The following is a 24,689-nucleotide window of genomic DNA, read 5'->3' as shown; positions in this document are numbered from 1 at the left end:
ATACGGCCGAATCCGGCCCGCCAGGGGGTCCAGCTCAGCCCGCCGGATGACTTTGCAAAGTGTGAAAATTACAGAAAGACATAAATTGCATTTCTATGAGAATATGGAGGTTTATGAGTACAAACATTTTGTAATTTTTTTTTAATCGATCCAGTAATTGCTTCAAAAACAGCGTACATGCGATGTCTGCTCCGGAGGCAGAAGCGCTCATTGCCACAGGCAGCAGCGCTCGCTGCTAGGGAATCTGCAGAGGAGAGCCCAGGCAGATAAACAGTCGGCTGATGTCTCAGTTTTTGGTCTTTATGTTTCTAGTTTATTGTAGAAAGACCTTAAAATAGGGTTTATCATCCAAAAACCTTCACCAATGATTTAAACAGAGAAATATTGTCGTAATTATGCTATGAATTTACTGGTCTGGCCCACTTGAGATGAAAGTGGGCAGTGTTACTTAACTAAAATGAGTTTGACACCCCTGCACTAGTGGAATGAGTATTACTGCAGAAGTTTACAAATTAGGCTGAGATTAAATTATTGTCCTGCACTGCCCCCATGTGGACATTTGGAAAACTTTGCGTAGGGTCTGCTACTAAAAACACCACTCTCCAAAGTACAAAAAGAATATGTTTATTAGCACCTAATTTCATCATATACAGGACATCACCACAATCCAACTCATATCTGGAGCTTTCAGTTGTGTCCAGTGGATCCAAAACCTCCAGCTCCACGCTCTGTGTCGTCAAGTGTCTGAAAGAACAGCCAAGTATATTTTCGATTTAATGATTGAAACTAATTGACTATTTTTACAAGTATTTTAAACAGGTGAAGAACATTCAGCTGCCCATTTAAATTACAGCTATACAATACTTATTTCAATACAACAGTCCTACAATAAATCAAGACTTCAAGGTTATAATCTTCAGTTTTTATTGAAACTGTTTAAGGTATTGATTTGGCTTTATGATCATTTGAGACTAATTTGTGTTACTGTTGAAATGCCTTGTGTAATACAGAGAGGTGTTTGTTATTCAACCTTCCCTCACCGATACTGATGTGGTGAATATAATAGGAACAACACGACAATTCAACAGCACCATGGCCGACCCAAATGATCAGAGTTGAATGTCTTTAAAACGGTGTCAACAAAAATGTAAGATTACAACCTTGATTGAAGTTTGGATTAATTGCAGGAATGTTACCTTCATTTTGAGTTAGTTGTACCTAATAAACTGGCAACAGAGAGTACATGCATGTACATTCTGAATATGTCAACTTGCAATTTACCTCTTGCTCCACCAGGTCTGGGTAGCAGATTCGTTCACACACCAGCTGAGCCACTCTGTCGCCTTTTTTCACTGACAAGAGGAACAGAAGATTGAAATGTTTAAAACCTGCATTTTTAGGCACTTAAGAGGTTTAGATTAATATCCGTTAGGCAATGCCACGAGGGTTCTTGTTCCAAATTCATTCTGCAGCTTGAAAGCAACCCCAAACGTGCAGCCAATGTCATAAATAACTCTTAGGTGACAAGAACATTTAAGTTCTAGAGGGAAAAAAACGGGGCGCATCGAGTAGATTTAAACACCAAGTTATCCTTACTGTGAATGACACGTACTCACCGTTGGTAGATTGAATTAACACTAGCTAATGAGAACATTTTCACACCAGACTTCGGTCTGTGCATAAAATATTGCTGACAACTTTTATTTTACCGATGCCACGACTTACCTTCAAATGTAACCTTGTTGAAGTTGAACAGCACAACACCAACATTTCCTCTATAGTCCTCATCTATGACTCCGGCTGTGGAGAACATACAGAGGAGTTAAAATGGATGACATGACAGGGGTTAGTTAACATGTTAGTGATTCTGTCAGGTAGAAAAAGACTCACCACCAACATCAATGAAGTGTTTTGCTGCCAGGCCAGATCTCGGTGCTGAGAGGGGGGAAAGAGGCAGAAGACTGTTATGTTCTGTTAACATCATCCACCAAGAGAAAATATTAACTTGCACTGAGCAAAAACGGTCTGCAGACACAGGAGGTAAAAGATGTAATGCCAGGATTGCATCAGCATATCAAAACACTTACCAACTCTCCCATAGCAGCCATTAGGAATTGCTATCTGAATGTCTGTCTTCACAATGGCCTTATCCATAGAACCAATGGTGTAATCATATGCACTGTTTACAATCAAAGAAGCACAGTTAGCTGGTTTACTCGGCATTGTATTAATTCAACAGGAGCATTTATACATGGACACGTGTTTAAATCAAATTTGCACTTAGTAGTCTTTCTTCTTAAAACCATGTGGTCGCAGTAATTAAAAGCCACATGAACTCACAGTAAAGCATGAGTTTACCTGTAGAGATCATATCCTGCTGCTTTAGCTGAGCCTCTGGTAGGTGTCGTGGCATGTTCAGACAGTTTGGAAAACCTGAGGACAGGTCTCTCTTCTGGCAGGGTCGTTCCTGTCCGTGCCTTCTTTGATGGAGACGCAGCAGAAGCACCTGCAACTTCTAGGACGGGCATGTTGGCAAAGGTTGCACAGTTAAAAACTGACAAGTATACTAAATCGACTGAAGACGAACGGCTTGCTGACCAACAGACAGCACTGCAAGGTTCTGCTCCAGTTTCTTGGCGGCACTGCTGGGTTATTTGAAAGAATTTCCCGCGCAGGAAGTTGCGTCAAATTAGCGCCTCCTCAAAAAATACGTAATCATATGCACACACACAAAAAAAAAGATACGTCAATACATGTCGCCAAATGTGGCAGCATTAAATATAAAATCCAACATCTTACATAAATTGATAAGTGGTATCGGACATGAAACGCGTTGGGAGACAAAGCATTTAATTACCCAATCGGAAAGAAACTAAGCATGCCCTGTAACTATGGGAACCCTTTCCCCGTCACGTTACTCGACACGTTCTCGCGAGAGGTACTGATATAAACAATGCTACTTTCCGATAGAAGAATATATTCGCCTTAAAAAGCAAAAGAAGACAGTTGAAAGGCATTAAGACTCACTACACGTTCACATTTCCACAGAACTAAACAAACGTAGTGTTGTTAACGCGGTGAGTACACGCTAGACACGTCTTAACGCATGCAACATAATAGAGGTCAGTTACAAAATTAAAAAAAAAAAATACAAAGCTAACATGAATAAGCACTTGGCATGTCGCTGACGGTAACGTATTCCATCATCATTTCTTGCTTGCCTTTGTTGTTTGGGCGATTTTGAGTGCAAAAATAACGTCCCAAGAAATGTGGAGCAGCCTCAGAAAACGACGAGGATCGCTGAAGATCCTTCAGACTGAGCAGCATTCGTGTCCCAATGTTTGCTGACGTCATCTCAACAGCCAACTGGCTCAGCTCACGTCCTCTCAGCTGACTGCTCTCCGCAGCTTCCTCCCACTCCTTTTAATGGTTAAACGGTTAAATGGTTTCAATGGTTAAACAAAAAATTTTTTTTTTTACTCCAATAAATATTGGAGTAAAAAAAAAAATTTTAGGAACGTAGAACGAGATTTAACTCGCTATCGTACTCTGTTCTGCAGCGTCTGTTTTAAATGGTTAATTTGACTGGGCATAAAGGATATCTGCAGGTCTATCTAAAAAGCTGCAATGTGTGAGATCATACTTGAAGGTAAGTACTTATAATGATAATGGATATCGTAAATGTCAAAAGTTACTTGAAAATATTTAACATTGCTTATTATTTTTAAGCATTTACATTATAGCCACCACCTGAAAACAAAACTGAATTTCAATTCAACACTTTATTACAGACTCAGAGTCCAGATAAAAGACAAAAAAAAAATCACATAAAAGCAACAAGATATATTAGTCTGCCACTCAGAGACAGCTGTACCAGTGTTTTCACAGCTGAGATTGGCAGCATGTACTAAACCGTGTGAGTGTGATAAAACCAAGATCATTTCAGTTTCAGTCATTTAGCCTACATATAAATTCATACATGAGACTCAGTTGCACAGATTGTAAAGTGTTGACTCCTGCAGCCGCAAACATTTCCCTCACGCTACATTATCTTGGCCTCTTTGGGGAGCACTCTCATGGCTCATTATAAGCCACTTAAAGTCTCTGTAAGGTTGCTTTTCTGTAGTTAATTTAATAACTTGAATTCGGTAAGTTTTGATGACTTTTTTCCTCCAACTCTTACCGTAAGAGGTTCTATCATCAGAAGCCAAGTTTTAAAATATTGAGCCCGTTGCTGCCCCCCTATGGGAATAAATCAGCATTGCCATTCAGGATGTAGACTATTTAAGATTCACAGTTAATGATCATATTGAAGAAGTTAACCAATGAACTCTAACTCTAAATATATTTTATAAATACTTTTGCATAAATAAATATAGATTTGTTTCTGATAAAGTGAAAATGACTACTTGGCCTTAAAACACGGGAATATTTAAGTATTTGACTTGTAGCAGCTGATCTAAATAAAATATCCTGCAGCCCAGTTTCAAAGTGTGCAGACTTTATCATGTTTTTGTATGTAAAATCCCAGTATATCAAACTATAACAACCATCATACAAACAGGAAAAATATAAACTATAGTTTAACTGAATTAAAATGAACAGGTAAGAAGCAGGCAACAACTACAAAAAATACCTTGTGTTCTAAAACAGGCAGATTCCCACTGACACATTTCTCTGAACAAACAACATCTTACGTTATCTCATTTCCTCACCTTATAAATGACAGATACAACCATTAAAAGGGCTAAATTATTCATTAATTCATCATTTCTGTGGATCACAATTTTATATTTGATATATTGGTAGTAACTTTAAAAATATTGATACAATAAAATGTGGAACAGGTAAACATGGCAGTGTACTCTCAGTGAATATCAATAATGTGTAAAAAGTAATCAAACTACAGTGTACAAAGAAATATTATGCCGTTGATCACTTATGGAAGTTTTTTTTTGTTTTTGCATATATCCCCTACTGAATTCAGACATCTACTATATACATTTATTTACAAGCACAGTCTGTCACTAACCGTTGCCGGAGCCTTATATCTGCCTGAGGCCCTGCTTTTGTTCACTGAACTGATCTGACCATGTTAGGCTGTGATCTATGCTTAATTACAAATGGTCTACAAATACAACAATGTTTTCTGTACCTTTCCATCAATGTGAAAAGCTTAAACTTTGCCTCCGCTCACTGAATTCACATTTGGACTCATTCACATTTACAAATTCCATGTCAGACGTGTTTTCTCGACTCATAGACTTGTTTCATCCCTGACTGACAGCATTAACTGAGAACTTTGGGTTCAGCAGAACATTTAAAGGTTTACTTTGGTAGGCACACAGTATAGTATGCTAAAAAGATTTGCTGGCCATAGCTGCATAGTACTCTGATGTTTAGCCTGCAAGGTGCTCAGGAGTAGAAAGTAAGCACACTCTTGTGGTTGCCTCTAATGAGCAGGGTGGGTGGAAGGTCCTTTGTCAGAATGTCTAGCCAGGCCATGTAGAGGAAATCCGAGACTGACTCCTTACGAGCAATGGGCATGCTCCTGTATGGAGGTAAAGGTACAGACAAACAGTACGTCAAACACTGGTTCTTTTAATACTGGATTAAACCTGGTAGGTCAATGTTATTGAGACAACAGCTGGATATACTTACACAATGATCAGATTGGCTGAGTTGGAGTTTTTCTTGAGAAGCTCATTCAGTCGTACCTGGAGGTTGGTCTGTAAAACAGCAGAAACAATTAATTTTGAACCGAATTTTGCATCACCTCCAAACCAAGATAATACATAATAAGTGATCTACTTTATTTGGGTCTAACTTAGTTTTAGTGATTTTACCTTCTCTTCAAAACGCATCAGCTCTTCGTCACTGATTTTCCATGGATGCTCCTTTTGCATGGCTTCAGCCTGAGCTTTGTCTTTGAACCCCTCATGCAGTCGGAAAGGCTCAATCATGTCGTCTAACGTCTTCAAGCTGAAGGAATGCAGATAAGAACATGAGCTGACTGTGGAAAATATTCATTTTTTTTAACATAATATGCTGATATTATGAGCTGATTATATTTTGTTATTACTGTTGCACCATCTGGCTTACTATTACGGCTGAGTGTGCAGTTACCTGTTCGAGCTGGGTTTAACATGGATGTCTTCAATGACATTGATGTCACTGCAGTTAATTCGGAATTTATCCAACAGAGACTTCATCCTGCAAGTCAAATTATCACAGATTGATAATATAATCATATAAGTGAAGGCAATTACTTGAGGTACATGCTAATGATCATGATATTGTTATCTCATGAATTTTTATATCTTGATTTTGCCAATTAATGTACCCACTCTTACTTCCACACGTTAAGCGATAATTGATATTGAAATTTTAATTTGTTTACTCACTCCTGCTTATCCAGCTCACTGCGCCCAGGCTGCCCGGCAATGAAGATCCTTAATTTACAGTCTTTCCACTTCTTCCTGGTGGTGAGGATGTAGGGGAGAAGCAGGGTAAGACCTGAGGGAAGAAGGGGATTTTTTTTTTTTTAGATTGTATAACTTAATTTTATTATACAAAATATGTGTCTTTGTATTTCACATCCAAGGTGGGAATGTTTTTTCATGTCAGTTTTATCTGTTTTTCACCAGGACATCTCAAAAACATTAAAACATTTCTATAAATTTGATGGACACATGAAGCTTGGGCCTGATCAGATTTTAGCCATAATATTTCTGCTGTATTAGACTATTAGTATTGTCTAGTAACACATCAAGAGACTTAATTTCAAAAGTCATGATTATATGTTGTCATTATCAAAAAGCCTCAACTTCTCTCATGAAATACAAAGTCAATCAATTTTTTTTCAAATGTTATTTTAGTGTCATTTGCTAAATTCAATCCTTCTGATCAGTGCTCTGGGGTCCTTCTGAAAATAATTCCATTATTAATTAGATATTAGGCCTAAAAAAAAAACAGCATAATTGAGGGTGTGTCTGGATTTATTGACATGCCTCGGGTGCAGTCAGATTGTCAATATAGGTGGGCTGTTGATTGTATTTGCATGAGTGACTTCTAATTATCACATTTTTTAGTTTTTGTTCAGCCATCATTTATTTTGTTATTGTCTTCATAAGATTTGTGATGAGTTTCTGCGTACATATCTGCTACAGTCTATAGGCAAGGTACATAAGAGAAGGCCGCCTGGGGGAGCCAACACTTACCGCCATCGTCAAACAGCCACCACACATCAATGGTGCCTTTTGGCTGTTTGTTCTTGAACTGAGCGCTGGCCGCCACCAGCTTCTCATTCATCTTGGCAACCTGCGCGGGAGGAGGGCCACAGACTGACACTGGAAGAGAGAGGGAGAGAAAAAAAGGTAAGAGAAATGAGGGCTGGATGAGGGAGAGCAACAGCGGGAGGGAATGTGATTCATTGACAGAGTGCGGAGAGTTAAGTTGGATGGGAAAACTGGCGCAGGCCAACATTAGGAGCTGACTGTACATCAGCAGGAACAGCCCTCTCTCACGTCTAATGTCCCAATGAGTAGGACGCAGATTGTATACTAACGACCAGTGCTGTCTTGCCAAGCTGCAGCTCAGCGGTGAGTGTGTGTTTATGTGTGTGTGATACAGGGAGACAGAGACAGATCGAGTGAGAAGCCGTAAGCACCCTCTGCTGTCTGGGTTAAAGGAATGCTCTGAAGAAATGCTCTTCAAACTGGAACGAAGGGGGGGCATATTATTGGATTACACCCTCAGAGACCTCTTTAGTCAGAGTGGTTGATTCAATTATATCTCAATGTGAGTGTGAAAAGAAAAAAGATGTGTCATTGGTTTCATTTCTTAAATGTATGTTATTTTATTCTTTAACTCTGAGTGTGTGTAGAGGAGAGGGTGAAAGATACTTCCTTTTCCCCCTCGTATTTATCGTGATGAGATCCTTCTCATCTTTTAGTGCAAACTTTGCTTTAAATAGTTAGACTCAAGTGTTTCATGAATGTCACATAGAGACAAACAATCTCCGAACAGATACCTCTGGTCGCAAGCACTTGCTGAGAGGATTTCCTGGACTTCCTGAACATTCCCCTTGATTTCCCTCCATTCGACATCATATCATTATCCAGTTCCTGTTGCTCCTTTGCTGCCTTTAGCATCTCGTCTGAAAGACAGAATCAGATTTCCAGTTATACGTATAATACCTTTATATGACACTTTGCAGAAAAAGTACAAAGCACTTTACACACATTTAAAAATCAGTAAGCAACCGTTGCAATATTATGATAAAATATAATAAAAAGATAATAAAACAAACAGTAAAATCAATAAAATAAACAGTAGAATCAACAGTTAAATCAATAAAGGTCAAGTCTAATAATAGAGGGATTTCCAAAGTGGCAATGTGTTAGCTTCCTGGATGTTCTCTGGCTCGTCTTGAGAGGTTTGAACAGAAAAGACTCAGCCACCTTTGAGAATGAGCCTTAAATGTGATTAAAATGTTAAACTCTATTCTAAAGTGGACTGGGAGCCAATGAAGAGATTTTAAAACCAGTGGGAAGTGCTCTCTGCTGTTAGACCTGGTTATAAGTCTGGCTGCGGCATTTTGAATGAGTTAAACTTTATTTAGGTTTTGTTGTATGAGGCAAACAAAGACTACATCAGGTAGTCGGTTTAGTTCTTTGGTTCTGTAAAGATTTCAAGAGGCACAGCTGTAACGTAGTTATTTGAGCATTTTATCTACCAACTACCTGAAGGTTATAAATACTTTGTACTCTAAAGAACAACGTGACCTGGTTTATCAGTTATTTTATAACAATCGGGTACTGTGGGTTGTTGTGAGAGCTGTGTCTGCAGTTTCTGACTCATACTTAAACAAAAATGTTTTGGTAACTTAAAACAATCAAGACTGATTTAAGATAAGCTCAGGTCTGTCTGTATTTTAATATATTGAAATCCATTTTCTTTTCTTACTCTTGAATGAATATAAATCTCTTTTTGTATTTTTCTGCTACAATTTGCTGCTATATTTACGGCCCGTTTTCTTTTTAAGGATACATTATTCCTGTCATTGCGTTTCACCTCCTACCAACCTGCATTTGTGCTATTTTAATGCTTGAAAAATACATTATAAACATGACTTTTATTTGAAGCAGGAGATCCTGCACATTAAATGACACAGCCAAAAGAAAATGTCATACTGACCTTCTGCCTCGACAATGTGCGACACATCGAGTCCCTCGCTCATCCTCAGCAACACCGTCCCGTACTCAAAGTCAAACGCATCACTGTCAAAAGGAGAATTAGGACACACGTTCAACGGAATTCATATGTATAATTATTGAGTGTGTTATTGTTATATATGAGTGTGTTTATGTGTGACTTACTGCAGTATTCCCACATAAGTCTGCACTGCTTCTGTGCCCGCAGTCCTCCAGTTGCTCTTGAAGCCCGTCATTAATATGTTGGGCTTCATACGGCCGAGACCAGAAGACTGCAAAGAAAAGAACGACACTCATAGCAGAAAGATAAAACCCAGAATCTGAATGAGCTGCTAACTGAAGCAACACAAGCTACCCTGGGGTTATAAAACCTGGTGTCTTCATTAACTGAAGAAGGAAAAGAAAAAATCTTGAGAAAGTATCAAAATGTCCTGGACAAGAAGGCTGTGAAGCCATTTTACTGCCAGAAGTTATGATATCACTTTGTCTGTCTGGACTCATCGAATGCAGTGTTAATCAATTATAGCTTTTAATCTGCCATGCTGTTTGAAGTAAGCAATTCTGAGAATGAACACAGGTTTTATCTCTTGACTGCGATAGCAAGAGCCATAAGACTGTTTTCTTCATCCTCATTAACTCTCTCTTCTTCTGCCTTCTGCACTGATGTTAAGGCCATATTCCTCAAGACAGGAGTGGACCAGAGTCATAACAGAGCAATAGATACTCGATGTTGTGAGGAAGAAATGGGTCAATAAAACCTGCTTAGGCAAATCCGTTTTCTCCCTCTGATCATACTCGCAGGCTACACATTGAGTCGATGGATTATTCTGGCTTTGTCATCCACTTTGTGTGTGTGTGTGTGTGTGTGTGTGTGTGTGTGTGTGTGTGTGTGTGTGTGTGTGTGTGTGTGTGTGTGTGTGTGTGTGTGTGTGTGTGTGTGTTTGTAAATTGTGACCACACAGACCTGCAGCAGGCTGTCAGTTCCATCCCTGAAGTCGTCACAGGCCACAGCAGCGTAAAATGCCTTGCGTTTGGTCTTCCTCAGCCAAAGCTGGTTCCTCTCCATTCCAGCATTCATCTCATTAAGGGCCTCCGATCTCGGACCCTGAAGAGATCACAACACACAGGTGTATGTCAGTGTCTGTCTGAGAAGGCAAGAGATCCCTCTTTTATATTCAAAGGACACACCTGACCCTAACCTTTATCCTCAGCTGTTCAGACAGCTGACATTTCCCTCATCCATGCTTGCTATTCAATTAAATTTCCACAGCATGTGAAGTCTGTACTCTGCAAAATTATATTTGCCGGATGTGTAAATCTCAATTTTAATAAAAGGTTGATATTTGAATAGAAAATGAAGAAAAAGAATACGTGCTGAAATCACGTTGCATTGGTAAATACTGAGATTACAATAGGACCTACCACAAACACTTCACAGGTGAGACAGAGTCCGTAGTTCTTAGAGAGGGAGTGAGCCAGGTCCAGGAGAGCTGGCCTGCTCCGGGCTGAGCCTGTCAGTGCTAAGATCTGAGGCCTGGAGAAGAAATAAGGTGTTACAATGTCACTGTGTTTTAGGATGCTGAAAATGTCCTTCGATATTGTTGTATATTTTTTTATATTCAATTTTGTAAAGTTGAATTGTTTTGAATTACCTACAGTATGAGTGGCCACCGTGATGCATCTCTTACCTGAAGTTCTTCACATGATCCTCGACACCAGACAGAGACAGGGCGTTGCTGACTGCACTCACAAACGTCACCGCCTGCGTGGATGAACCCCAGTTCACATCTGGAGATAAAATAAAGAGTCGGAACAGGTTAGTTTCTCCATCCAGGCATCACAAAAGCACCTGCAAGCGTGCAAACACCTGGCTTACCTGGCTTCTTGACTGTGACATAAATGTAGAGCAGGATTTCAATGCCATATGTGAGCAGAGCAGCCCACCAGTTGATAACAAACATAACAGCACAGCAGAGCAGTGCTCCCAACAGTGACATCCACATGTTGTAGTATTTATAAGCCGGTCTCCAACCTGTTTAAAAAAGTAGGACAAAAGACAGACCATTAAGTAAATGGAGACTATTGGGAAAGTGATAGGAAACAAAGTGGACAGGAAATAAGCTAATGATTGTACTAATGAGTCTTAATTTGGTCAAAAGAAAATCCATTTATCTAACATAACTCAGTTTGTTCTCAGAAATCAGTTGCTTTTTGTGATAGGGCTCTGTTTGAATATATTCATTGTCATGTATATAATTCCTGAATAAAGACAAAGAGTTTTCCATTATAAGCTACTTTATAGAGACCAACCTGGAGACTTGGCGTACGATGCATGGAAACAGGAGAAATTGATGAGAGCATAAGATGCCAGGAAGAAGTTTGAGATGATTGGAGCGATGACGTTGAGATCACCTACAAAGACAAAATAATGCCAGTCAAAGCAGATTCTTTCACAATATTGAGTTGCTTTTGGGAGTTCATAATGTTTTGGTTGTTAGTGGTGATATGTCAGATGTAGAAACAAGATTATTTGATTTTAGAGCAGGCTTATGAATATATACAGAGCAGCTCACTTGAGTGATTTTTAATTGGGTCAGTTTCCATGGACACTACTGGATCAGGGAGGTGAAATCCATATTTTGAATGTTCAATTTTATTTCAGTGATTTCAGATAAATGTTTGTGATGCCCAGCATAACTGGTTTCCTCTAAAGGAAGATGGTCTGTTGATGTTTTTGGTTGAAACCTAAATATAGAACGTATTGTTTCATAAAAAAGACCTAAATTGTGTGAAGCGGGATATATCCAGAAGGCACTGTGTGCACAGTTTGGTTTAAATACATTAGCTACTTGCTAGCTTTCGCAACAGAAAGATTCATTGGTCTCCTTGGAAAAAAGACATTTTGTTTGCTATAGAATCAAGGTCAAACTTAACATAAAGTTCATTTTACAGTTTGGTTGGATGAATGAATATAATCAACTTGAGCTGTCTTTCAGCGTAGCTGAACAGAAAAGTTATTTGTATAACTATGTAATGTGTGCACGGTAACATAACTAACATTAAAAAAAGTCCATTAGCCCATTTGTTCATTTGAGGCTTAAAATACAATTTCTGATCAAATATTAGTTGTTGAAAAAATGTTAGGATGTTATGGTCTCGCTATGATAGACAGTTGAACTCACCAATGACAATGAAGGCCACAGAAATAATGAATGTGAGGACATAGCCACGGATAGGCTCGTTGTTCTTGCCGTATCCTTTGGCAAAGAAGTGCAGGGCCGTATAGATATTGTCTTTGCACAGTGCCTGAGGAGGGACAGAACTTAGATTAGATCAGATTTCATGTTTCCAAAAGTTAAGAGCAACAATGTTCGTGTCATAGTGGATACTTCCTTTAAAAAAGTGGTGAGTTACTGACCTGGAAGACTTTAGGTGCACTGACGAGAGAAGCCAGGGCTGATGAAAGGGTGGCTGAGAACGTCCCAGCAATGATGAGGGGACCAAATCCAGACACCATGGTCATCACCTGAATCAGAGGTGACCAGAGGAGAGCATTAGACATTGAAAAAAGTGCTCCTCTTAGTACAGTAGTTTGAAAGCATAGGTACCTGGAAGTTGTTTAGCGAGCCAAACTTGCATTCTTCCACTTCGCAGGAAGAGAAATCCCAGCCAAGTTCACATGCAGCTGCTGCTGATCCGTTGCATAGTATTCCAGGAGCAGAAATGGTGTCATTTATGTTTCCTGTGGCGTTATGGACAACGGTAGCAGCTGACCAATTAAAGAAAAGAACATATACATTGGTTAGGACTGTTTTTAATTTAAAGTTTGCATGTGTTATTGTGGCAAATGCTAGCTCGCTTGCTAGTACAACAGAGAACGTGTATATCTCTAAATCAGGTAAAACTGTGTCCACCAAAGGCAATGCTTAAGAAAGGTAGTGTTTATATATCAAATATGTTTTACTCCAATGAACACTTTTATTCACTAGAGTTAAACTTCATGAATTGCTGTACTTACAGACACAAAGGGCCACGGCCAGGTAGGTGATACCAGTGATCACAATGGCCAACAAGGTACCTTTAGGTATGGCGACTTGGGGATCCTGTTAAATAGCATAGATCTGTGTTAGACAATTTTATAACAGTAAATTTATAAATAATACAAAATTGTTTCTGATACAATCCCAATCTATATTTCACAGTATAAAAACAAAAAAAACAGTTTAGAAGCCTATGTTCTATAGCAGATAATAATTCCAAAGCATGGCTATGCCATAAACTCTGTATGAATAAGTTACCCGCAAGTCTCCAGAGATGTTGGCTCCAGCCAGGATCCCCGTTGCCGCAGGGAAAAAGATGGAAAAGACTGAAAAGAAATTCTCACCAACGCTAAAATTCGGAGGAAAATTCTCTAGGAATATTTTCGCTGCAGAATGAGAGAGAGCAGAAAATTTGATTAAAAGTTCTTTGTGAATGAGTAAAGTCATGAGTGAGTTGACGATTGGTTTTGAGAGGCTCTCTTACAGTTGTAATTGAAAAAGCCTTGGGATTTTTTGGTATCGGTTGCTGGAATGAATGTTCCCACAAATACGTTCACTATGGCCACCAGCAAGACAATGAGCAGGATAATCTGTGCCTATGGGGACAAATAAATGAAATTGATTAAAGTTATGGTGGGACACTTTACCACAACAAGGCCAGAGATTGGTTACCAACCAGCATCATGTTCAGCTCTCACCTTTGCCTCCCATTCCATTCCAGCCACAGAAATGCCCAAGAGCAGCACCACTGTGATACATCCAACGATTCTGATGTCATTTATTACATCCACCATGAGGACATCGTTTTCCTGAGTGCAACAACAAAGAGTTACAGGTAAGTTTACAGTCGAATATTTACAATTCCCTCTAAAGTCACCTGACTCATTATAACATCACACACCTTCAGCAGGTCGACTACGGTCTCAGCAAATCCCACCACATACATGGCTACAGCCACTGCATTGGCAAAGGCAAAAATTAGACCAATCGACCCGCCAAACTCTGGCCCCAAACTGCGAGATATCAAGTAGTAGGCTCCTCCTGAAATGACAACATGGAGCACACGCAGATATACTTTAGTGGATGATTAATCACCACATCTCTGATTGATTGATTTAATGTCAGGACAAGTTAAGTAGAGGCTGTAAAACAGAAAAGGCTTCTAAAGGTGACATTCAGGTGCTGTTTTGAGCCTTGTGTCTTTATCTGCACATTGTCCTCCTAGTCTTGAGTCTGTTATCCCAGGTAAGATAAATTCATAAATAATGTTTTAACTGTTGGTCGTGCTTCTGAAGAATAAAAGACCTGCGTGACAGGTTAGTCAATAGCTGGATTTAATGATATTGTCACTCAACTTTTCTGAACATAAACTCGTCTTATATGGATTGACAATGCATTGACTTACCTCCCCTGACCACACCATTAGTACAAATGGCAGACATGGAGAGGCCAGTGATGGTGGTGACGACACAGCTGAGAGCAATGACCACAATTCCCAGACCTGAAATGTAGATGTAACAGTTTAAAAGGATTACTTCGAACTACAACCGTTCAGCCATTATATTTAGGTGGTCGGTCATAAAGCACAATGTGCATGACATGAATGCTTTCTGCCCACTGTTAGCTTTAAACACACTGAGAGTTAAAGTCCCATAGGAGCCCAGAGGCTATAACTTACAGTCATCTGCTGTACCTGCTCTGCCTGCTGCCAGCGGCTTTCTCTGCTTCTCAAAACCATTTAGTTACACCGCCTGAACAAAAGCGGTTGCTGATCGATAGGCTCTTAAGCAACGAACACACTCATGAAGCCATTCACACAATTTCCACCTCTCTCCCTCCCTCCCCCCTTCTCTCTTTCACTGCTCATAGACATTTGGCACTTCGAATAGACCTTCGCTGAGTATAGATCATTCTTTGGGCTCAGAAGAGGCTAGTTAAATTAAATCTGTCCCAATTCAGTCATTCCCTGCTAATGAGCAGAGGACTAGGTAATCCTTTAATTGTCTAATGGCACCCTAATTTGTCCTCAGAACACAGGCTTGCAGGATCTGTCTGCATTTGAAACGGATAACATTATCATCCTGAAAATATTCCTGGTTTAACGGGGGGAATCATCACTGGGTTCACTGATGGAAGTACCAGGAGTGACACGTTGATTCAATCAAGTCAAGTTTATTTTGTATCACAAACATTTAATGGGATTTTTAAAGGCCTACATTAGCAACTGTTCCCAACCTACACTGAGCTGTGTAAAATGAAAAGTAAAAACTCTCCCCAAAAACTTGAGAAAAGGGCCATAAATACAAAAACATACACAGAAAAAGAATGAAATGTCAACAGAAATGCTGTACAAAACACAGCTATGTGTTTAGGACGCGTCCCATCGGACCAACATGAATCGTTGTCTCACTCACCCCAGCCTGCCTCACCAAACACCCAGGACAGACGGATAAACAACATGACACCCCAGATGTTCAGCATGCATCTCACCTATGAAAAGGAAGAACAATTAAGTTCAAAGTCTTCACTGTGGGTCACAATTTATTATTATGTCAAGTGACAGTAATGTTAATAGGTTTGCAGTTTTCCTCTCAGTGACAAATTAAAAATCTTTCACTCAAATTAAAAATAACTTTTAGAAAGTACTAAATAACATACTGATGTATTTCTTCATCTTTGTGCCAGCAGCACAAATAATCAAAAAGCAGCTCTTGAACAAATGCGAATGACTCCCAGACTCAGGTCCTGAGTTTATCGAGACACATGGAGTGTCTTCTTGCCAGGTCACGGTTATGTAGAGTGACCCTGCATATAAAGCAGAGGGAGCTCGCCATGACCTAACAGAACTCACCAGGACTCCCCTTATCCAGCCAAACTTTACTCCTCCTTTGTTGTTGTCATTGGGAACGGCGGACTCCAGATCTTCATTGAGGTTCACGTTGCTGCCCTCGCCGTCATCCTCCACAGTGTCTGGCACAGAGATCGCTCCATTCTGGTGGAGGAACGCAGAGGAAAAAATTAGGGGAATGAAACATGTAAATTTGTCTTAATAGACATAACTGAGACATATTCACAATAACCTAGATTTTATGATATTAGAGGTTGATTGGAATTTATCTCTTGTAAGAAAAGTTGTAGTCTCTGGGGTGAACATTTTTTCACGTCAAGATGTATGTTGTGTTTTCTCCTACCTTCTCTGGAATACATAACTTTATTATTTTGAGGAGGATTGTTACTTGAATCACTGTTTTTAAGATCCTTATCAAGATGCTGTTGATTGAGTGATATATAGCCGCACATAGTCACATTAAATCTGTCGTACACTGGAGCAGCACACGTAGTAATTTCTCTCATTTTCTGCTGGGAAGAGTGCTAAATGGTCTTCCTTTTTTAAAATCAGCTCAGAAATGCTTATGTAGTTCAACCTATAATCCCAAATGACCTATAACCCCATCTCTTTGTCAATACGGCCCAATAAAACGCAGTTAAAAAAAAAAGTGTCAAGTGTGTTTGCCGTTCCAGAAATAACTTTTGGTGTCTGTTTTAGTTTCACTTGTGTTTAGAGAGATAGTGAAGAGATAATGAGATCAGCTGTTGGACAGTGAAGATGTTTGAAAAAATAGAATGACTTTAAACTATTTCATTTCACTCTGTGTTGAGTCTTTGCCTTGAGTGAGTGAACTGTGCAGCTCAGGAGCCAATCAAAGACTGCAGATACAGAGTCAGGGACTGGATTTGGCACTCAGGAAGAAAAAACTGTTGTAAGATACTTCATGCAGAAAGTGATTTTAAGGACAAACATGTGTAAGAGAGGAGAAAACAGGGTGCAGACCATGTATTACAGGGAAAAGATACAGACATGAAGAAAACACAAGTCATTTAGATCTCTTTCATTCATAAATACCAACATTACTCAAAGGCATACATGCACTCACCTTCTGAAACACATCGTGAAGCTCCTGCAGGGACGGTCGCACAGCTCGGTGACCACTAACACTACCTGCATTGCGGTAGAAGTCAATGTTGGGCACTCGGTCGAGAGTGTCATGACCAAAGGCGCTGACCACCGAGGGCCGGACAGTCCGGTGATCCCCGTTCGAGAAGGTGAGCTCTTGGTAGACCGGAGGTTCGTCCAGAGTGATATCATAAGCGGAGTTAACGTGCTCCCCTCCGTTAGAATTGTACCTCTCCATCAGGAATTCTGATAGAGATTCTCAGATTCAAACAGTCAAGGATAAAACAGCTGTGTAGGTCATACGTCTTCAGACATCTAATAGTGTTTTTAAAGAGCAACACTGCATCAACCGGTGCGGTTATCCTTGTTTATTGATATATAGACTCAGCTAGGATTTGACTTCCCCTTTGCCGCTGCGAGCTTCTTGTACTGTGATCTTGGTTGGTCTCAGGTGGCCTACCTTTATACCCTGCATCTCAGGGTCAGACACTGGCTGTCACCCATTGGCTGACTCTTTGGATCAACCCTCAGAAACCTGAACGAGGGGTGTCAGATATGTCCTTGCTCCATATGAGACACAAAGGCATTGCTTAATGATTAACCAAGTTATAAACGCCAAACGAGAGATAAAGGCGTTCATTGCTTGTGTCCTGGAGAATTGATGACTAATATTATTGTCTGAAGTGTGGGGCAACATTACATGTTGCAGTGTATGGGGGCTGTGAATAGTGTTTCCTCAGAACTCTGGGCCCTTTGGATGAATTACCGGGAAACATCCATGTGGAGGTTCCCACTCAGAGAGAACATGTAACGAAGCAGAAAAAGTTTAAAGGTTTCAGAGCCTCGATCATGGGTATGACTGTGACAGAAAAAGATAAGGCTAATGTGGGATGATGGAAAAATACTAAAATCATGACAGATATACTTCCGATAGGAAATTATCAATAGAAACAATGTGATAACGGGAGGAAAAGCCTTTTTAGAGTGACTTGGATATTGGGCCCATAAGAGTTATATAACTGATTTAATAAATGTTGCACCTTACGATTGTCTTCAACACAAATTGTCAAAAGGGAAAGTTAGTGGGTTGGCAAGCACAGATGAAATGGCTGTATTCATGAGGAAAATGAGAGTTAATATAAGACCATGAATTACAGGAACATGCCGGGGGCACTTTTTCAAAAGCCACATGACTTCTGAGGTGCCTTTAAAAGACCTCTTAACAGGTAAACTTCCTTATTACTGATACTCCACCGTGATTTATGTACAGAGTGAAAGGCAGGTAATGACTTAAATCTGACCTTGACTGTACTGTGAGCTGAGAAAAATACTCCAGCACGTGTTTTTATGTGCTGATTGAAAGGAGGGAATCAATTGCACAATGCTTATCACAGTAGTAGGAAACACTAGTTTAAAGCTGTTATGATTTACTGCAAGAATGATACTGAAAAATTTCCACATGGAATATAATGACTACTGCGGTAGCTACAACTCTCCTCTTCCCTATCCACCTTCTGTTTTGTGGTGAAATAGTGCAAAGTCTTATCTCATATTACATCACAGCTTTCTTTTTTGCAATTAGTGATCCTCAGGCCCTGCTGACTCTGCCACAGTCTGGACGAGAATTTAAGGTGATTCCTCTTTATTATAAAGGCTGCTTGACTTTTCTCTCTGTTCTACTTTGCTAAATTCAGAGTATACAGGGCTCCTTAGGGAGCCGTTGAGCCTATATGGTGAGCCTATGGCAGCAGGTGCATGTGCTCCAATTTGTCAAGAGAAACGAGAGAATCTGCAATCTGGTTAATGTCCAAATGGCATAAAAGAGGCAGAACAAATCCCTTTACAGCATTTATCAAACCTTGCTCTGCTCTTTGAAAGGGGAAAAAGTAATTAAACGAATAAGTGCAGATATCAGCAGACACGATTCTTGATATCGTAACGGCTCCAATAAATCAAAGGGTGGGTAAACCCTATTGCTCACCTCAGCTATGGTTTCAGTCAGTACAGGCCTGCTAATTTGTCAATCAGAAATAAAATAGAATGCATCCAGTCAAACACGACATACTCTGCATGCCTTATTAAAGAGAAATGAGAGAGTTAAAGTAAAAAGTGAGATCTAAGAAGGACTTTTGGATGTTAGGTTATTAACTGGTTTCTGACTAAAAGTAGTGATCCTAAAATACAAAATTAAATAAGTGTGAGACTAAATGACTAACCAAGACAGTAAAACATTGTGTAAAGATCCTCTCTCTGCTAACTGTGTCACAGCCTGTACCCAAAACTAAAGTGACTTCTCAGGGGTCCGAGTTGCAGGAATGTGGATTTGCCAGAGGCACTGCTAAAGCCTATTCAAATCCAGTATTTAAAACAACTCATACACATGTATATATGTGACCCTGTAATGTTTAACGAAGGTCAAATTTGGCAGTTTTTTGGACTTTTTTTTAAAGATAATAAATACTAAAATGCTATTTAAAAAAAAAAAAAAAAACTCTGCTTAAGTCATTTTCTTTCATTTGGCTAAGTGGGATCCCACTCTGTTTTGAGTCGTTTAATTTCAATCTTAATGGGGTTTTTTTTCAAGTCAAAATGTATTTTAGATTTGTTTTTTATTTTAAAGTAATAGTAAACTGCAAATTACCAAGAAAATGATTTCCAAAACTGAGAGCAGTTTTGAAACAATTTAAAGTGAATTATTAAACCTAATACATCTATAATCATTAATAACTGTCATCAAACTTATACATATCATGGTAGGTAATCATTGGTGTCCAGTCATACAGGCTGAGAGGTGTTCAGAGGAGTTAAGTCCAAGTCTGAAACCCAACATAGCCTCAGATCAGTCTTCAGATTTGACATAACTGCTTTGACTTGAGATGTGACGTTGACTCCAGCTCATTTAAACACTTAAAAAAAAAAAAAAAAAAAAAAAAAAAATTCTGTTTCAAAATTTCATTTGAAAAATTAAATAAAAATATTGGCTACAATATTCACCACTGCACTGACTTCATTTGAAACTTTTTTGGGAAATTACTGCACTAAAAGTAGAATTAAAAGCACTTTGGGTAGCTTCCGTAAGAAAAGGGCTATTATATCTCCCGGTCTTATCACAATAAATCAAGGACGTAGCTTGTGAGGTCCGAAGACCATAAGTAATAAACTGTTGATTGTTAATCAAGGAAGTTAAGGTTCATTATTTGCCCTAATCATTGGCCCTGTACTATGGATTCTGAAAACACACAGGTCCTTTTTTCTGTAAATCCAGCAGGCAAAGCACATAACAGCCTTATTACTCCTGTGTCCCTACAGAAAAGAATTCATTAAAAGAAGAAAATATATTATCATTCTGATTATTTGTGATATCTATTTGCCGTTGCATGCATGAGAATCAAAGGAGATCATAATTCTTCATTTTGCATGCAAAAACGAGGTCAGTTGTCTCTACCTTTGTTCCAATCACAGAAGGGAAAGTGATTTATGGTATCTTAAATAAGCTTCAGACAGCAAACAAGCTGACTTAACAGTGAGATATGACAATACAAAGCAAAGCTGACACATTTGTTAACATTTTATAGGTGACCCCTGTGGGGTTAGTTCTTCTTCTATGTGGGCTTGCAGGCTGAGGAGAAAAAGAACAACCTTTTTCCCACTAAAAATATGTTTCAGATAAGGATGTCACATTGGTGACAGAGATAATGGCGCAATAATGATTGCATTCCTGACGAATGATGTGTGTTGACAGAGGTGTGTGTTGTGGCCTCCTTCCGTGGACTGGCCACAAGAGGAAAAGCAGGTGTTGGCTCTGAAGCTCAAGACCTCTCTTATCACCACAAGATTGTCAATGGATGTCAGAGTGCATCACTTTCTGCTGCTGCATTAGCCCCTTTCTCTCTTTAGAGTATGTACACTTAAACTCCTGTATGACAATCTACTCCTTCTGGCGTTATATAAAGAAAAAAAAATTGGATCACCTCTTTTTTATCCAGTGCTGCAATAAAGCAATCTCTTGCACCCTCTCTGTCTGTTGCCGCAGCGATGTCGGGCAACCACTGACAAAAGGCATGAGGAAATATGAGCCAGTGTTATTTCCTGTAATGTTCTAACGTGTAAAACTGATCTACGCTGCTCCACAGATTATAAATAAGAGACCCAAATGCAAAGACTTGACCAACAATATTTGAAGTGAAGAATTTCTATTTATTTCACATCATTGAGTCAAATGAAATCAATGAGAAATCTTTACCACCAGCTGAGCAAGCAACAGGCCTGTCATCATGATATGACACGCGCGCGCGCGCGCGCGCACACACACACACACACACACACACACACACACACACACACACACACACACACACACACACACACACACACACACAGAGGTGCTCTAATGTTTCTAGATGAAGGCACATAAACCCATTGAAGGTCACAGTAAGGCAGATTCACAGCAATAAGGAGAAACCATAGACCGTAAAAATTAGCAAAGGGACGATCCAGACTTTTGAACAGTCTGCCGTGTTAAAGAATCTCTGTTTCAAAATGTCCTGTCTTCCTCAGTCTGGAAGGAAGAGAGCAGGCGAGAAAGGTTGAGGATGGCTGAGAGGAGAGGAAAAAGAGATGTTCATGTGTAATGCTGACACATATCCCACCCCTTTTTTTTTTTTTTTTTTCATGTGACCTTTTCCTTTGCGGACAGGTAGTGAGAGTTTCTCCTTGTCATTAGAAAACTAGCAGCGCTGAGAGTGATAGAGTCCATCCTTGTTTTTAATCCTCATTTCCCTTAAAAGTTCTTTGGCTTGATGTCGTCAGCCAACCTTCAGACAGAATGCTCGTCGGAGGGAACAATTTGACAATTCATAAAGCAACGTTATCATATGTCTTTTTAGACATACCATCCAGAGTAAGCAGTGTTTTTTTTCTTCCACTCAGACATGTAATTGTGGCAACATACAGAATACCATCGCTCAAAAACAGCAGCAGTACAAACTCTTAAAGTTGATTTTGCATTATTTAGAAACAGTAACATCATAATGGAAATCACAGTTTGTTCAGTTGCCTTTCATTGCATGACTTCAGAAGACAAGACACTACAGAAAGGACCAATTTGTACACAGCAGCAGTAGCAGCAGCAGCAGCAGCAGCAGCATCCCTTTGTATCACCACCAGATTGGATTTGATTTGTCCACAAAGCACTGGTTTGACATAATACCCTGTAACCACCCTTATACATTCTTGTGCAGAACAGTTCTGCTGTGCAGAGGTGCCATCACTTCGTATTCCAGTCTAAGTTCACATAAGGAATCTTGTCCCTGAGTCTTCAAACTATATCTGAATAGTCCCACTGCTCCCTAATGTCCCACCGTGTTCCACGAACGTCCACCTCTTATCGCCACCTATCGTCTTACAGACATTCAGCTTGTAGGTATGGGTTAAAGGGAGCTTCAGCCAAGTTCTGTGTAAATCGATGAGCAGAGAATATGACACAGCATCTGCCTCGCACTTGGTCACACAAGCACACAACAAACATATAGTCACGTACAGTAGAGAGACTCTGGCTCTGAACTAACAACGCACGCATATTGCACAACATACACAGCTTCAGGGTCTCAGTTCGGTGCGTCACAGACAGATTTCTTCATGGTGTGTCAGCATCAGGTGCAATGGTTGTGCAGGGTTGTGGCTTGTGTGTGTGTTTGCATGTTTGTGTGTATGCATATGTTTTTCTATAGACATTTCTTATTGTGAGGACGTCTATGGATGTGTGTGTCCCTGTGTTAAGTCAGGGCGTACTCGAACGTCCCTTTCTCCAGTCCCTCAATACCGTCGGCCCAGTTGGAGGAGGGCATGCTGCTGTAAGGGTCCAGCAGGATCCTGAAACACCTCACTATCAGCAGCCCCAAGAACACCAGTAGCATCCCCACAAAAGCAAACGCTGTCTTCTGCTCCAGAGTCAGAGAGTGCGCCATCATGTCGTTTCCGCTCATGGCAGCAAGGGAGTGGTTGTAGTGGACGCTACTCATGGTAAACCAACATCTGGGTGCCTCATCTCTCCTCTGATAGGGTCAGGCGTTTAGAAGCCTGCATGTTACCTAGACAGAGGTTAAACGATGGCTTCAGTCTGGTGTTGTCTTGTCTTTTCTGCAGAGAGGATCCATTATGTCAACCTTTTGAAGTATTATCACAGTTGATGCATGCACTGCGTAGGCTGAGAGGAAGAAGAGTGCAGATATGGTAGAGGAAATATAGAAACTCCACATTTCAATGATGAGCTGACTAAAACATTAAAGGTTACAGGTATCTATATATAGGCTCTTTTGAATCAAACAAATGTCTGGAGACTTCAATCTCTCTCATGCCCCCTCTGGGAATTTCGCCGAAAATTACAAAAAGCAAACATGAACTGAGGCGTGAGAGAAAGACTGCCAGAAAATGGATTCAGGAAGGCGAGCCAATACCATGATTACATTCCTTTAAGTCAGGTTGGAATTACAGTCTGTCGCAGTGCATAGCCAGCTGTTAAACATAGGCAAAGTGTTGAGGAACCAATGGAATCATCGCATCTCATGAAGATGTGATGTTACGTGTGTTTGGTTTGGAAGAAAGGGATCTCTACCTGTTGCGTGTGAGCAGATGCCTGCCAGACAGTGTAATTCCATGAGACGGTGAGACCGCGATGGCAATTGACCTGACATAATCTCAAAATTGGTGTGGTCACACAAGTGGAAGTCTGCCTCTGTCATTCTTTTCCTTCCAAATCCTTCATACGAACACAAGCAGCAGGTGGCTCGAAGTGAGAGGAAGGGAGGGGGGACGGGGGGTTAGATGAGAGAGGGAGGATACATAGAGACAGGGACAGGGAAATGAACAGAGAGAATTGGGAAAGACAGACGAGGAGGAAGGAAGTGGAATGATGAGGAGGACACCGCACAAGTATGCATGCTGAGAGAGAGAAGAGAGAGGGAGGGAGTGAGGTAGGGTGAAAGAGAGAGACTGCATTGACAGATTCTCGAGTGAGGATGTCTCAGGGAAGAAAAAGTAGGCATCTCACCATCATTATCATGCCATCCTTACAGACCTGTTGCTGCCGTCTCTTGCCAACAACTCCTCCTTCTCGAAGCCCTCAGACATATGTCCATTAATCCATCCATTTCTGACATCCTGGACGTGCTGGGCTAACCGCTCATCTAAGCAAAAAAAAAAAAAAAAAAAGCTAGCGGTAAAGAGAGACACAGAGAAGCAAAAGGGGAGGCTGGATCAAGCTGTTTATACGTGTCTCTTCTGAGAGATACAGCTCCTGTCTTCATGCTCCTTTACTTGCTGCCTCCTGCTCATTATCATTCTGTTTCTCTATCTCTCCCTCCAGGAGCACGCACGCTTGCTCCTGCTGCATGGCAACCACTTGTTAGTCTCACTCAGCTGCTCCACTGCCTCACTCATTCACAACATTTCCCCCCCCCCCCTCTCAGTAACTCCAGGATG

At 40.2% G+C, this 24,689-nt stretch overlaps 3 protein-coding genes and 1 long non-coding RNA gene across 9 annotated transcripts; 1 reads left to right on the top strand and 3 right to left on the bottom strand.

Annotated features, from left to right (window-relative positions):
* Window positions 1-608: 608 nt before the first annotated feature.
* On the bottom strand, window positions 609-3,375 carry dut (deoxyuridine triphosphatase). 2 transcript variants are annotated; one of them, XM_069173973.1, is made up of 7 exons: window positions 3,222-3,375; window positions 2,359-2,515; window positions 2,088-2,179; window positions 1,891-1,935; window positions 1,726-1,800; window positions 1,282-1,352; window positions 609-744 (listed from the first exon to the last, which is right to left on the bottom strand). In XM_069173973.1, the coding sequence occupies exons 1-7, from the start codon at window positions 3,352-3,354 to the stop codon at window positions 688-690; spliced, it is 630 nt and encodes a 209-aa protein (XP_069030074.1). In that variant the 5' UTR covers window positions 3,355-3,375; the 3' UTR covers window positions 609-687. The 2 variants fall into 2 exon arrangements, with proteins under 2 accessions (XP_069030074.1, XP_069030075.1); XM_069173974.1 differs by having other exon boundaries at window positions 2,359-3,308.
* On the top strand, window positions 2,985-14,141 carry LOC138213102 (uncharacterized). The gene is made up of 5 exons (XR_011179511.1): window positions 2,985-3,077; window positions 6,419-6,509; window positions 7,170-7,376; window positions 10,874-11,031; window positions 13,977-14,141. It is a non-coding gene; the product is annotated as an uncharacterized lncRNA (long non-coding RNA).
* On the bottom strand, window positions 4,416-17,513 carry slc12a1 (solute carrier family 12 member 1). 3 transcript variants are annotated; one of them, XM_069173969.1, is made up of 26 exons: window positions 17,185-17,513; window positions 16,107-16,247; window positions 15,670-15,745; window positions 14,661-14,756; window positions 14,157-14,296; window positions 13,954-14,064; window positions 13,740-13,851; window positions 13,514-13,641; window positions 13,234-13,318; window positions 12,824-12,984; window positions 12,634-12,741; window positions 12,398-12,521; window positions 11,526-11,627; window positions 11,092-11,247; window positions 10,904-11,003; window positions 10,638-10,749; window positions 10,180-10,320; window positions 9,381-9,487; window positions 9,199-9,281; window positions 8,033-8,158; window positions 7,221-7,349; window positions 6,405-6,516; window positions 6,127-6,213; window positions 5,847-5,982; window positions 5,662-5,729; window positions 4,416-5,551 (listed from the first exon to the last, which is right to left on the bottom strand). In XM_069173969.1, exons 1-26 carry the CDS (start codon window positions 17,446-17,448, stop codon window positions 5,416-5,418), a joined length of 3,141 nt encoding a protein of 1,046 aa, XP_069030070.1. In that variant the 5' UTR covers window positions 17,449-17,513; the 3' UTR covers window positions 4,416-5,415. The 3 variants fall into 3 exon arrangements, with proteins under 3 accessions (XP_069030070.1, XP_069030071.1, XP_069030072.1); XM_069173970.1 differs by having other exon boundaries at window positions 17,191-17,513; XM_069173971.1 differs by having other exon boundaries at window positions 7,221-7,343; window positions 17,191-17,513.
* A 3,889-nt stretch (window positions 17,514-21,402) lies between these two features.
* Window positions 21,403-24,689, bottom strand: ctxn2 (cortexin 2). 3 transcript variants are annotated; one of them, XM_069173824.1, is made up of 3 exons: window positions 24,259-24,689; window positions 23,824-24,149; window positions 21,403-23,299 (listed from the first exon to the last, which is right to left on the bottom strand). In XM_069173824.1, the coding sequence occupies exon 3, from the start codon at window positions 23,228-23,230 to the stop codon at window positions 22,985-22,987; it is 246 nt and encodes an 81-aa protein (XP_069029925.1). In that variant the 5' UTR covers window positions 23,231-23,299; window positions 23,824-24,149; window positions 24,259-24,689; the 3' UTR covers window positions 21,403-22,984. The 3 variants fall into 3 exon arrangements, with proteins under 3 accessions (XP_069029925.1, XP_069029924.1, XP_069029926.1); XM_069173823.1 differs by lacking the exon at window positions 23,824-24,149; XM_069173825.1 differs by lacking the exon at window positions 23,824-24,149 and having other exon boundaries at window positions 24,286-24,689.

Source organism: Embiotoca jacksoni, unplaced genomic scaffold (genome assembly GCF_022577435.1).
Source record: "Embiotoca jacksoni isolate LCO1_2020_lvr unplaced genomic scaffold, fEmbJac1.0.p SCAF_6, whole genome shotgun sequence".
Classification (NCBI taxonomy): Eukaryota; Metazoa; Chordata; class Actinopteri; family Embiotocidae; genus Embiotoca; species Embiotoca jacksoni.
This window is presented reverse-complemented; position numbering and strand designations above follow the sequence as displayed.

What these genes read in the sequence shown, in the direction of transcription:
- dut (XM_069173973.1), bottom strand. Translation starts at nt 3,354, where the DNA reads ATGACGTCAGCAAACATTGGGACACGAATGCTGCTCAGTCTGAAGGAT. An exon ending in ACACTTCATTGATGTTGGTG is followed by an intron (nt 1,801 to 1,890) that starts GTGAGTCTTTTT and finishes TGTTCTCCACAG; the next exon opens with CCGGAGTCATAGATGAGGAC. An exon ending in CAACAAGGTTACATTTGAAG is followed by an intron (nt 1,353 to 1,725) that starts GTAAGTCGTGGC and finishes TCCTCTTGTCAG; the next exon opens with TGAAAAAAGGCGACAGAGTG.
- ctxn2 (XM_069173824.1), bottom strand. Translation starts at nt 23,230, where the DNA reads ATGAGTAGCGTCCACTACAACCACTCCCTTGCTGCCATGAGCGGAAAC.
- slc12a1 (XM_069173969.1), bottom strand. Translation starts at nt 17,448, where the DNA reads ATGGAGAGGTACAATTCTAACGGAGGGGAGCACGTTAACTCCGCTTAT. An exon ending in CCGTAGTCGACCTGCTGAAG is followed by an intron (nt 14,065 to 14,156) that starts GTGTGTGATGTT and finishes TGTTGCACTCAG; the next exon opens with GAAAACGATGTCCTCATGGT. An exon ending in GATCATGTGAAGAACTTCAG is followed by an intron (nt 10,750 to 10,903) that starts GTAAGAGATGCA and finishes TTTCTTCTCCAG; the next exon opens with GCCTCAGATCTTAGCACTGA.